At 40.4% G+C, this 13,549-nt stretch overlaps 3 protein-coding genes across 4 annotated transcripts; 2 read left to right on the top strand and 1 right to left on the bottom strand.

Annotated features, from left to right (window-relative positions):
• Nucleotides 1–1,349: 1,349 nt before the first annotated feature.
• On the top strand, nucleotides 1,350–7,519 carry LOC124181108 (ankyrin repeat and SOCS box protein 13-like). Of its 2 annotated transcripts, XM_046567338.1 has the most exons (5): nucleotides 1,371–1,498; nucleotides 3,434–3,485; nucleotides 4,790–5,374; nucleotides 5,473–5,716; nucleotides 6,178–7,519. In XM_046567338.1, exons 3-5 carry the CDS (start codon nucleotides 4,790–4,792, stop codon nucleotides 6,729–6,731), a joined length of 1,383 nt encoding a protein of 460 aa, XP_046423294.1. In that variant the 5' UTR covers nucleotides 1,371–1,498; nucleotides 3,434–3,485; the 3' UTR covers nucleotides 6,732–7,519. The 2 variants fall into 2 exon arrangements, with proteins under 2 accessions (XP_046423293.1, XP_046423294.1); XM_046567337.1 differs by lacking the exon at nucleotides 3,434–3,485 and having other exon boundaries at nucleotides 1,350–1,498.
• Nucleotides 7,520–8,753: 1,234 nt separating this feature from the next.
• On the bottom strand, nucleotides 8,754–10,430 carry LOC124179541. The gene is made up of 2 exons (XM_046564054.1): nucleotides 9,552–10,430; nucleotides 8,754–9,417 (listed from the first exon to the last, which is right to left on the bottom strand). Exons 1-2 carry the CDS (start codon nucleotides 9,999–10,001, stop codon nucleotides 9,007–9,009), a joined length of 861 nt encoding a protein of 286 aa, XP_046420010.1. The 5' UTR covers nucleotides 10,002–10,430; the 3' UTR covers nucleotides 8,754–9,006.
• A 25-nt stretch (nucleotides 10,431–10,455) lies between these two features.
• Nucleotides 10,456–13,511, top strand: LOC124179539 (NADH-ubiquinone oxidoreductase 49 kDa subunit-like). The gene is made up of 4 exons (XM_046564052.1): nucleotides 10,456–10,613; nucleotides 11,303–11,730; nucleotides 12,061–12,532; nucleotides 12,692–13,511. Exons 1-4 carry the CDS (start codon nucleotides 10,513–10,515, stop codon nucleotides 13,095–13,097), a joined length of 1,407 nt encoding a protein of 468 aa, XP_046420008.1. The 5' UTR covers nucleotides 10,456–10,512; the 3' UTR covers nucleotides 13,098–13,511.
• Nucleotides 13,512–13,549: the final 38 nt, after the last annotated feature.

The following is a 13,549-nucleotide window of genomic DNA, read 5'->3' as shown; positions in this document are numbered from 1 at the left end:
TAATTCATACTTATTGGTTCAACAAATTCGAGTGTGAATATTACGATTATACATACATAATTATCAGACTTAATATACATTTTAGCGACGCTTCGTTTAAACAAATTGTCAAGTGTACGATTGCGAGGATTGCTGTATTTTCCTTCTTGAAATTTCGGTGCAGACGATTAAGAAATTGGGCACTCGAATTGTTGTCTGGAAATTCGAACAAAATTAGTTCGATATAAATAAAGATTACCGAGAATTTGATATCCAATGCGTACATACAAACAAGCGTCAGTAGAAACTCTTTTTAACAACAAGATGATTATTGTAGAATTGTTCAATGTCAAAACGATAAACAAACATGGTTTTTATGCATATAGCCACGTATCAAAGAACTTTTTTCAATGTAAAAGTCAGTTATTCACGCTATTCAAAGTATGCAGTGTATGATTTAAATAAGGGAAAGGTAGATTTTCGATTTTGTTTCTAGATTTTTCATTATTACAAAAACAAGAATTTAACAATTCGCAATGCGTGAAGTAAAGTTCGTGTGACACAACATACACATTGGGCACTTTCGTATTTGCGTTTGAAGTGATGTTCGAAGTGCTGATGCGTGCAAGCAGAAATCTTTAATTTCAATCGTTTTTACGTAGATCTTCGTTTCGTTTAATGAAACCAACCGTTGTTTGGGAGATCAGTACATTTATCATCTAATTATTCTGTTCTACGAAACGATGATTTACTGCAATGTGAGAGTGACAAAGTTTTTAAGGGAATTCCATATCAAATTAAACACTGATCCAATTCTAACGTAATACTGTTCTAAATATATAGGTGCATATCACCAACGTTACTCCCTTGTACCTGTCAATTAAAAACTCGATATAGTATAAAATGTAAAATGTGACACAAGTGCGTTGTTCGCGGTAAGTTCAATAGATGAAAAATCGCTCGTTGTGCTGTGATAAATATCGTACAATGACAACCCGAGTATCCCGGCGAATATACCGCATAATATAGTATACACATATTTATTTGTTTGAAAGCGGCACGCGCTTCGGCTGAAACGTCGATCTCCACGAGTAATATAAAAATAAAATAAAAATAAATAAAATAATAGGAAGACGGTGTCCTAAATTCGATTGCAGTGCGCAATTTCTGTTATAGGGTCATCCACGTCGCAGTGTCCGAGCAATGTTTATCATTCGTATACCAAAATAATAACAAGTTCACGTGAATACACGCTGAACCAATAGCTATGAACTAGGCGTCGCGTCGGGACGCTGCGCGTCGGTCTCGACGGCACTGCCCGCGGAAAATTGCGTAGCAGGGGCGTCGCGACGCGTGTATTTCTCCTGCGCGGCGCAAGCTCCGCTCTCAGCCCTCGTGATCCCTTTGTGTTATTTTCGGACGAATTGCCGTTCAAAGCTTTAAATAGGACCGACATCCCGACGAGGAAGGCAGTTCATAATATTAATCCTACATGCTGGAACATCGCACTATCTTCGATGTGAGTAAACAAAAGATCCTACATTCGAATAACCGTATATTTCATATTGTATCGATGCTGCTGACAACGAGCATTTTTACGCGCGTGACAATCCGTTCGTTTGAATATCGGTCCAGCTGACCGACGTGTCTTCTTCGTACCTAGAAGACTACTTGTTGGATGATTTGACGTTTCTCTATAGCTTCTTTTCGTGTGTTCAATTATCATCTGATTCTGTTATTTGTTCACAATTCTATCCAGTATAAAATTTTTAGTACTGATAGACGAATGATGAGGTGTGTAAAGTCATGCGGTTACCGCCGTTGCGGTCGAATTATTTATTCCCGCACGTTTTTCCTTTGTTGCAAACCTTACGCTCATTGCTTTGATTCTGACAATTGGATTTTGTGGCTTAATTCGGTGCACGGAAACTTCTTAAATTAATTCACACGTTCACCTATACCGTACGTGCATCCACCACGCTCGAACCAATTCCCGTGAAAATGACAGTTTATCAACGACACGAAAAAAGGTGCCGAGTGCCTATTGGTGTTGTGAAAGTGAAGTAATTAGCGGCGCACAGTGGCTGGCTGTAACGTTTTGCTTTTAATTTCAACAAAGAAAGAACGGCACTTTTACAAATTATTAATACAGTCAAACTGGCAGCTCAATGCCATTAGTTGGATTTAATGAAGTTTTTGTAACGTTCGTCAATGTGCAATTGGCATTCAGTAATTCGATATTGCGTTTCCTATGAAATTTCAGTGACAAAGCCCACGTATATGACTGCATAGGAAGCGTGTGCAAGATATTACAGGCATACGTGATCGGGTAAAATATATTTTATACCTAGAAGTAGTGCGCCGCAGTTGGTTGATACATATACGCAAGCATTATATATCTTTTTTTCCTAGTTCTAAATTAAGACGATGGTGGGATGGTCAGGGAAGAAGTAATTCACGTTGTAGGAACTAGAGTGAAATTTGTTATTTATTTAAACTACGCTGGAGTCAAAAATAGGGGATTAGAATTCTTCCCATCGCGGCACTTTCACAATTTTTATAACTTATAATTCCGAGTATGCGTACATTGTGCGAGAAGAGAATGAAAACAATTTTCTTTACTGGACGATAGCTTAACTGCATCGGTTTCAATCCATCGCAACCTACAGATGTTTGACATGTACGAGCTGCGCAACCTTGTCGTTGACCCGTTTGCATATCAGGGCGAATAGAAAAGTCAGGGTTGTTAGCATGAGGTCGATCGAGGCGTACGGTATGCGTTTTTGGCAGTATTAAATTGGCATGACGAGCGTGTATTAGATACTTCGAAATTGTTTGCCGGCAAGTGTGCGGCCATGAGAGAAAATCTTGGGCCAGACTGCGTGATTTTAGTTAGTGTGATTGATGATTCTTCAACTGCGTTGTTTCCGGTACGGTGTCCTTTTGGCGCTTGCGATAGAATTTGGCAACAGCTTCTGTTGTGGCTCGGAAGCTTTAAACTTATACACCAGAGACACAGCAAAAGATCTCGCGTGTGCTTCCCGCAAATTCGAATTTATTTATGGAACAAGGGTCAAGGAGCGCTTCGCACTTTCGAGGGGTGCAAAAGGTTTGTCCACCTTACTTATGCACACACGTCTTAGCTGGTGTCAGTCGTATTTTACTATGCACTTATGTGAACAGACACGCGTGCAAGCCATATTCATACCTATATACATATGTATTTGTATATTCGTCTATAAATAGGGATTAACCGTGTGAAAAAAAACGTGTTTTGGGGATTCCCTCTGATTATGCGTTGTTGTAGACGTCGTCGCCTATAATGCGCGGTATTCACGACACGTTCCTTTCACATGGTCTCGAGGTGGTATATTTTGCTAGTTTGTTGTACATCAATCGATTTTTCTTATCATGCAACACTTTTTAAAATAATAATTTTTCTTTGATATTTCAGATCTTTTGGTTTTAACGCGTGAATAAGAACTTGAACGTATAAGTATACCAAAGTGCGTATGTACTTCATCAACATGTTGATACATGACGATAAATATTCATGTGATGCACGACTGTCTGCATGCTTTATTACGTTTAGACTTTTTTTAATCTGTGTATAGTCGTTAATTTTCTTCAATCGCCGCATAGTCATATTTCATACTGACATTGTGCATATACGGGGGGGGCTGAAAGTGTCTGGAAGAAGAAATTATACTCATAGTCATATCTCAACGAGAACAGATTCATTTTAATAATAATAAAGTTAGGGTGACAGGAGAGACAACTTGCACCGCGTCATCACTTATAACTCCATATCACGATATGAAAACTATACAGTAATTTACATTCCGGAAAATATGTATTATACACTAATGAACTTCAATTTCATTTACAACCTAAATAGAATTTCACAACTGGAACAAAGTACAATTTAAAAATATATCGTTTACTGTAATTCGATAAATTTTCTCGTTAAGGAAGTTGAATTTCTATCCCATTCCAAAACTGGATAAATCTCTGATCTAGGATATGCATATGAAAGCTGTTTTATAGGTCTATGGAATAAAAAAAAATGATAGAAGTAATAAATATAGACACTTTGGCATGAGAAATGCTCGGTTCATGATCGATCTGTCGACATGTGCTCAGATTTCTATACATAGAGCATAACTAACGAACTGCCGTCCATTAAATTACTACCCTCGTCGAGCCGAGAGTTGCACTTCAGCTTCGCTGCCTGCTTGATTGTAAATCATACACATCGTAACAGCACATGCACATACATCATCATAATTTATATACGACCGATGTCATCAAACTCGAAAAAATAACTGTGCTTCATTGTTTGAACGCCGATATCACAGAAGCAATTTCACGGTAAGCGATTCGAAATCACGATCAGGATGGCAAAAAATACCTTTTTTAAAAAATGTCTGAAATGTTTTTTCACACAAATACGAAACGGTTACTCAGTTTTCAATTTAAAATCACTCGGTCAAGTTATAAGAATATAGATCGATACAAATTTTCGTATTTTAGTGATTGACCAAGTGTAATGAGTCTGTTGAATCCTCCTGCCGGTTTCTACGAAATTCTCACAATCATTCAAAAAGCTCTTAAAAAACTTTCCGGCACATTAGTACGACGCGGTTGTCGTACAATTCTAGTAGTTGACTTACCATCGCAACGACGCGCGACGTCCCGAACAATTCACAACGCTGTATCACCATTCTCATCGCATCAAGTGTGACTTACAAGTTCGCGGTTCTCTGTGATACCGAATGAGGCACCAATTTTTTTCGCAATCTGTACACAGATGCCGGCGGAGTGCATAGCCAACCCCCTGCAGCGCGAATTAGCCGACTCAATAATTCGCATGCAAACTCTGGACGAGATCCGTATCCTTCTCGCGTGTGGTGCAAAGCCAAATGAGCCCGTAACCCAGGGTCTCCGACCTTTGCACTACGCCGTTTGGCAGAGGTACGAGGAAGCCGCGCAACTTCTGCTAGTACGAGGAGCCGACATCGACGCCATCGACGAGTGCGGATACTCGGCGCTCCATCTCGCCGCTGAACACGGCTATTTGGACTTGGTGAAGCTCCTCCTGAAATATGGAGCCAAGGTCGACCACCGTGCCGATACCGGAGAGCTTTTTCCCAGAACGATGCTGTGCGACGAGCCCCTCAGACTCGCCCTTAGGAATCGCCACATCGAGGTGGCCAGGGTGCTTCTCGAGGCTGGTGCCAACCCGAACAAACGATACTTTTTTGGCTCGGAGATAAATCTGGTATCACCGATAGATCTGGAGTGTTTAGAGCTCCTCTTGGCTTTCGGTGCTTTACCAAACACCAGAGATCGCGCTGGACTTACGCCGCTTATGAAAGCCGCACGGTTACCGCAGGTAAGATTATCGGTATATACAACGTGTATGGATAGTAGGTAGTTGACAGTTAAGGGCGCAGAGCCCAATGTTTCACACCGGTTCACTGTGCCTTTCAGGGTGTGACGTCGGTCTTGCTCTTACTGAGCTACGGCGCTAGCGTGAATGATTACGCCGATGCCAGGCACGATTATCGGACAGTTTTGCATTACGCCATTCTTGGAGGAGATCCAGAGGTGATCAATCTGCTGTTGAAGCAAGGTGCCAGACTAGACCTGGGGCCCGATTATCAGAAGCCGTCAGCCTTGGACCTGGCCATCCTTAAGGGAGACCCGAGCATTGTTGAAATGCTTTTGAACGCAGGTAAAAGATACTTTATCGTTGTTTGGTTGTGGGAGAATTTTACTGCTGGTGTACGCAACAGCTTATTATACCACTTCGTGTAATTGATTGTTGTGTGTTTGTCACCGTCTTAATTGCGATGAAAGTTGTTTGGAACGTAATGCAGTTTAAGCCGAGCCATTTAGCACAAAGATTAATCGTCTATCAAACGCTCAGACTTACGTTAAAGCGCTCGGCTTTCGTTCTAGCGATTGAAAAGTGAATTACTGCGTGGCACGTTGAGTGGCTACTTACGTATACTTGTATAAGCGTAATACCCACTTAACTGCTGCATCGAAGATAAGCATCCCTCTTCAGGCACGACCGACTCATCTTAGAAGCGATCGAGTCGTCTGAAAATTCATCCTCAGTTCAGATATCAAATAACTCCTGCTACGTGAAAAAGTAACGAACCGTATAACGAATATCAATATTTTTCTCAGGAGCAAACGTGAACGCATCGTCGCCTATAATCGGGTCTCCGCTGCACGTCGCGTGCGCGGATAACATCCCAAATCGTCTTGAAATACTGAGCATGCTCCTGGAGCGAGGCGCAGATCCTAATCTGGTGATCAGAAGTGACGAGGGTCCTGCGCTGCGTCCTGTCCTTGCAGAGTACGTCGCCTCGAACGAGAATCCGTCGGTGGAGGTGGTGGCCCTCCTTTTGAAATACGGCGCCAGGGTCGTAATAAAAACCCAGTATCGCGATCCTCACGGGATTTTAAATTCTCTGCAAAACACGGCGGACAAGCCGCTGCTTCTCCGCGCCCTCCTCGAAGCCGCGGAGAGCTTTGATCCCTGCATGATTCGCAGATCCAGCAGCCTCACCGACGCCCAGAGAGCCCTGGTCATGGAGGCGGCCCAAACTCCGCTGCCTCTAACGCATCAGGCTCGTCTAATTGTCCGGAAACTGTGCGGACCCGGACTGCCGAAAATAGTCGATAGTCTTCAGCTGCCTCAGTCGCTGCACCGTTACTTGCTCTACGATTTTTACTGATGAGAGATTTTTCCCTCGGTGCCAGAAAGGCTTTGACTTGACTGGGGTTTTCTCACAGCCCTTGAAGCTTTACTCTGTTGGAGTTATATCGTTTGACTCTGTACGTAATTTTTTTTTTCGCTGCAAGATCCGGAGTTTCACACCGTCGATCGGCTGATTGGTTAGTTGTGAGGTGAAAAGGCTGTGTTGAAACCGTCAATTTTTATTCACTCACGTTTTATTCCTTAGTGGTATACTTGTTGTGTAATAGCTTTTTTCGTAAGGTTTGAGAGAGAGAGAAAGAGAGAGTGATAGAGAGTTTCGGCCCAATAATCGGATGAGTTAATTGAAACGCTGAAACGCTGGAGATCGACGTGCAGATATAAATTATCAGCAATGATTAGCTGGTAATGAACGTATAGAAAGACATATATTTCATTGCATTGTCGAAGTGGTTTTCCATATGTATAATAATATTGTTAGGTGCCTTCGATTAAAAAGCGGCAATTGGTCCTAGGAAAAGTATTATAATTGCCATCCTATTTTATTACCTATATAAACATGTAGTGTTCTCGATTAATCGATAGTGATACTATATTTATGCATATGTGTGCATATAATAATAATATTCACTACACTTAGTGCATGCGATCAGAGACTATTGTGTTTATCCAATTATTAACGAACTAGTTGAAAACAAAATATGGCTAATTTTTAATACGAACGTGATTTTAACGAATCTATTTAATTTTTTACCTTTGTATTTGTATTCCGCAATGTATGTAATAATAAATATCATAATATGTAAACCTTCTTTAAAAAGAGCTATCACGAGGTCTTACGTATTCGAATATATTTCTCTAATTCTCCAACTAAAGATATGACTCAGTGCTGAAATCCCTTTGGCAGGTGTTCAAATTTTTACCCTAAACTTGAAAAGTGACAAAGCATTTATAAGAAGACAGACTGCGCGTCACAACAAAGCGACTTTTCAGCTGTACATACATAATCTGTATGCATATATGTAACATGGATAGCTTAATTGATTTTGCTTACAATGCAATGTAAAATTTCGATAACTCAGTTTCAAGTTAATGTTTATCGCCGGAGAGTTTGACGCAGTTTAGAAAATTGTTCGATCTTCTGAAACCATTCAAATTTGGTGGCTTATCCTCTGCTGTTTAGACGACGATTCGAGCTGTCATGGTATAACTTTGTTGCATCTTGACAAAGAAGAACAAAGCTATTGCTGTGCAATGTTTGATACGCGAGTTCATTAATTAAATATCTAGAGTATTCTAGAGCCAGGCTAGGATCTTGAATCAAATAGTTCTTGGCCACCGGTTTGTAACGTACGATGTCGTTGGACGAGCTGTGACAATCTTCTTTTCCACCTCGAAATAGCAGCCTCAATACCGTAGCTTACGTCAAACTTTTGGCAGCCTCCTTAAAGCCAGTGAAGAAACAAAATTGCCCATGAATAAATCTTGCAGATGCGGGTCGTGTGGGTGACCGTGCAAAAATGCAACTCACCTATGTATATGTATTTATATCGCAGCCCATTATCTGTGATCAATGTGCGTATCTGTACGATCTCAACTGGAAAATTTCTTGATCACACATTCAGGCTCTGCGAAAAATTCCACCTCTACACAGGCGCAAATCGTATCATTTATTTGGAAAAAAGATGTTCACTCTGCTTATAATACGATCCAGTATGTCCCCGATATATGTATATATGGAATGGTACATTGCTTTTCGAAAAGTGATTGTAAAATGCGGGATGACCAGGTCCGCGGTGCTTGGATATCTTTGTACGTATGTAAATAAGGATATAATTCTACGACCTTGGGGGATTTTAACCGACTATAGAAAAATCTTTAAGCCAGACGCTTTAAAATCCAAAAACGACAACTCGCAGAAATTCCTGAGTTAAGTTTCACGAGGAGAATTTTATGCGGGGTGTTGAACCATTGTCCTTGAATTCTGGTACACGCAGACTTATATGGCTAATTGTGGAAAGTGTGTAAGACGTTTGCATAATTTATTAGCTGATATTTCCTGACATTTTATGAGTGCCATTAAAAGGTATGGTACCTAAATTACTACAGACGTGTTTATCAGGAACGCAAGAGTATTTGATTTATTCCTAGATTTTTATAGGTGGACATATGACAGTATGGATTGAATCAAACGCATAATTATACTTGAATTAACATACAAGTCCGCCAGTAATATTACGATACTAAAATAGCAGCTGTGGTATGATTATATTGAACTTATAGTTAGCAGTGATCTACAATCTAGGTATAGGGACTTTCAAAAAACTCCGAGTAGCGTCGAAGAGTATTTGATGAATTCGCAACTTTGCCAACTGAATTTGGCTGCTGTCTTTAATATTCTTCAGCTCCTCAGCGACAAAGTTTCCAAACGCAGCAAAAGCGTCTTTCTCTTGTATATCGTTCGCCTTGATCACTCGTATTCTCGGATCGTCAACGTCTCCTCGTAACTTCGGTCGTTTGCTGGTCAATTCCAGGAGCGCTGGTTCGCCGCTTAAATTTCTTTTACTAGCTGTTGATCCTGGTGACTGTTTTTGTGCCTCGGGGACACCAGCTTGCTGCACATTGTAATCCAAGGGTACTTCTCCCGGTTCTAGGGGCGTTAACGTGCTGTTTTCGCTGTCGTAGTAAAACACGTTTTGAATGTCCTGCAAAATGGATTAAAAATGTACAAGGAAGTCAGGCGTAGATTTATTATACGGAATGTAAGCAGAATTGTTAAATGAAGCAGAATTGTTAAATGAATATCTTGCGGCTAGTGGAAAGGATCAATATTATATACCGAATTGGCAATATCCAGTTCTTGATTCATATCGCTTTTGAAAGGTCCGTTAGGATTCAACGGGGTCAACGATTTCTTAGCAACGTCGTCCTTCAAAAACATCAGCAGATCCAACGCAAACCACTGCGGTTTTCTAACTAAGTTCGCGTTGTTCGGACCAGCTGTTAACTTGGCGTAATTCCACCTGCGATATTCCTTTCGAAACGAGCTTCTGAGCATGTACAATTTCTTCTCAACGTCGGCTAGCGCGCAGTTGAAACGATGTGCCATTTCCATGAGTGCCTCGCGGCGCTGTCTTCGATTCTTATAAAATTCGTGGCTTGTATCCCAGAGGCAATTTCTCTCTTTGTACATTTGTATTAGAGCCGTCGTACTGGTCTGGTCCCATTCCATTTCTTGCGGTCGCATAGTTCTGGTCAAACTTACCGAAGTTTCCTCGAAAGTTGACATATCGTTGATCAATCAAGCATCATCAAATACCCCAATTCTTTTCACTCTTTCCTCGGAAAATTGACTTTGGGAGAGCTGTCGTTGTCCCGTTATTCACTCCAAACAACACCAGAGTATCCCCATGGTAACCCTGATTTATTATTGAGCTGCCAATCGACTTAACAAACGAATGTCGTTGTCTAAGAATTTAGATCTGGATCTTCGTTTCTTTCTACATGCACTGATATTGTCGCCCTCGGAATACGCTTTGTACATAACGCCGTTGCGTAGATGCGTGCCTTCTACGTGAGTATTTTCCGAAATCGGTGAGCTCAGAGAATCCTGTGGAATATTAATTTCGGTAAAAAATCTTTCTGAGTTTGGATAAGTTTGAATTTGAATTCGATGGGTCGAATTCTGAAATCGAAACTCGACAAGCGACTATCGGTCACGGTTAGCAGACGACGTTATCGATGTCAACTTGCGCAGCAGACTGCAGACAGCTGCAGACAGGTACAGGACGTGGGTAAACATGGCCGCTGCGGTTCTGGGCACCGTCCTGAGAAAATCTGCAGGATTTCCTCTCGTGGGAAAAGGCTTGCTGAAAAATGGAGCTGGCCTCTATTTTATCGAGTAAGATTTTACGTTAGACTAATGTTGCTATTGCCAGATGCCAATCGGGTAATTATGTAACGTCGTTATAACCTATACGATTTATGATCATCGTACTTTTTTTTATGCTATCCAATTGTCGTTTACTCAATAATTGGCTAAACGAGAATCAATCCCCAGCACAAGTAATCGTCATGCCAAACTGGATGGTGTTTGGTTATTTTACATTTACCTTTTTCACAATGTAACCATAATTTCACACAATGAATCTGGATGTCTCGATATTTTGTTTCACACATAAAAAATTGATATGAAGAATTGACAAGTTGTAAATGTGAATCAAGTGACATTTTCACTTGATCTAAGTATATTTTATTTATTTGCTTAAAGTTTTCAATTACTTTTAAGGATTTAGTATATATCATTCGACGGTCGCAGACAAGACTTTTGTATGCCATTGATTATTAGCGTTATTAACCACATGTACATTGGTAAAATCCACAGACTTAGGCAAAATTAATCGACCGACTGTTTAAAGTTCTTGAACCATGCCTATAGCATTCATAAAATTGGCTATAAAAATATTTCACTATCCTGCTGACTAATCCTTGCAGTGTTAAAATATTTTTTGTTTCAATAATGGATGATTCACAAAATTTGATTATTTTCTGGTGAAATATTATTTACGTGTTATTTTTATGATAACACAGCCAAAAGCGAGATGCTCATCAATCTGGTATCGATATGGAATACCTAAAACAGTTCCATGGTCCGGTAATGTACCCGGATGAATACACGTCGCAGTATCCGACGACCTATAGAATTGAACTGGAGCCACCTCGTGAACAGGTTATTCAGAATTCGTTTTTGAATTTTGGGCCGCAACATCCGGCAGCTCACGGTGTGCTACGTCTGGTGCTTGAACTTGACGCTGAAACCGTTATAAGATCTGATCCTCACATTGGACTGCTGCACCGTGGAACTGAGAAATTGATCGAATATAAAACCTACACCCAGGCTTTACCCTATTTCGATCGTCTCGATTACGTCTCGATGATGTGCAACGAACAGTGCTACTCATTGGCTGTTGAGAAATTGCTTAACATCGATGTTCCAATTCGCGCTAAGTACATTCGTGGTAAGTTTCTTTTTTGAATTTGTCTTGACCAAGTGACGAGTAGGAATTACCAAATCTGTCAAATGCAGAAAGAGCTAGAAGTTGATGAAATAAAAAACCCTCATAACCCAGTGTCCAATTGTTCTTTTTAATGAATTAATTACTTGCAAAGAATTAAACAATAAACGTAATGATAATGTCCTTGCAAATACCCACATCTGACATGTTGAAGATTCGAAAAGTCTGTAGTCTTTCCAATCCTAGCTTTGGTACTTAACATTTTAGTGTCTATTTTATTTTTAGAAGATTAGATAGTCAACTTTTACATCTACTCAAAATTTTATCCAACAGTTCTTTTTGCTGAGATCACCCGAATTCTAAATCATATTATGGGTATTGGTACTCATGCGTTGGATATCGGAGCCCTGACTCCATTTTTCTGGCTGTTCGAAGAGCGTGAGAAACTTATGGAATTTTACGAGCGTGTTAGTGGTGCCCGTATGCACGCGGCCTATATTCGACCAGGTGGAGTTGCATTGGACATGCCATTGGGTCTGATGGATGACATCTATGAGTTCGCTACTAAGTTTGCAGAAAGATGTGATGAAGTTGAAGATCTCTTGACAGAGAACAGAATCTGGGTAGCACGCACCGTAGACGTAGGTGTAGTTTCCTATGAAGATGCACTAAATTGTGGATTTAGTGGTGTCATGCTGCGTGGTTCTGGCATAAAATGGGACCTACGAAAGTCGCAGCCGTATGACGCTTATCATTTGGTTGACTTTGATGTTCCCATTGGAGTCAAAGGAGATTGTTACGATAGGTGAGAGAGAATACCAAGCACAATGTGAAAACTTTCTTGAATTGTTTGAATTCCATTTATCGTTTGGTGGAATCAGGTGACATATAGCTGTAAAAGTGACCAAAAGTATTGTTGATTTCACTTGTGGTATTGTGCTATATTTTCTAAATATCATTTTAGATATCTCTGCCGTGTGGAAGAAATGCGTCAGTCTCTAAGAATCATTCATCAGTGTTTGAATCAGATGCCTCCAGGTGAAATCCGTACTGATGATGCGAAAATCGCTCCACCACCTCGCTCGGAAATGAAGTCCAGCATGGAAGCACTCATTCATCATTTCAAACTCTTCAGTCAGGGCTACCAGGTACCGCCTGGCGCTACTTATACAGCAATTGAAGCGCCAAAGGGAGAATTTGGTGTGTATCTTGTCAGTGATGGCGGCAGCAAACCGTATCGCTGTAAGATCAAAGCGCCTGGTTTTGCTCACTTGGCTGCCCTAGATATGATCGGGAAAAAACATATGTTGGCAGATATTGTGGCCATCATTGGTACACTGGATGTAGTATTTGGCGAGATTGATCGATGAGTTAACTGAACTGGCAGTCGTGTATAGACATATAGAAATATCGAAGCAGTGAAGCATCTAATTTATGTACTTGAATGAATTCAAGTATTGCGAAGAAAGAGTTAGAGGAATCTCAATAGTAAGGTTTTTATAAGTATATTTAAAATGTTAACGGCGTATTATTTCTCACGCGCCTTCTCTCAATAATAATACCCGATATTAGATCTGGATCTTACAAGTAATGACGAAATTTTATATTTTGAATCAGAACAGCTCGCGTTTGCAATTACCTATGTATAAACAAATTAACTCGCTGTGAAATATTTAAAAGAAGACGAATTAAGATTATTTTTGCTGCAGGGTTTAGCCCCTCTAAATGCTCTTCACATCTTACAGTGTTGTTTTTAAACGATTGAATAAATATATTACCAGTGACGTCTTAGAGAATTCCAAGTTTTCTTTAAGTATTTGGA

Source organism: Neodiprion fabricii, chromosome 4 (assembly GCF_021155785.1).
Source record: "Neodiprion fabricii isolate iyNeoFabr1 chromosome 4, iyNeoFabr1.1, whole genome shotgun sequence".
In the NCBI taxonomy this organism is placed as follows: Eukaryota; Metazoa; Arthropoda; class Insecta; order Hymenoptera; family Diprionidae; genus Neodiprion; species Neodiprion fabricii.
This window is presented reverse-complemented; position numbering and strand designations above follow the sequence as displayed.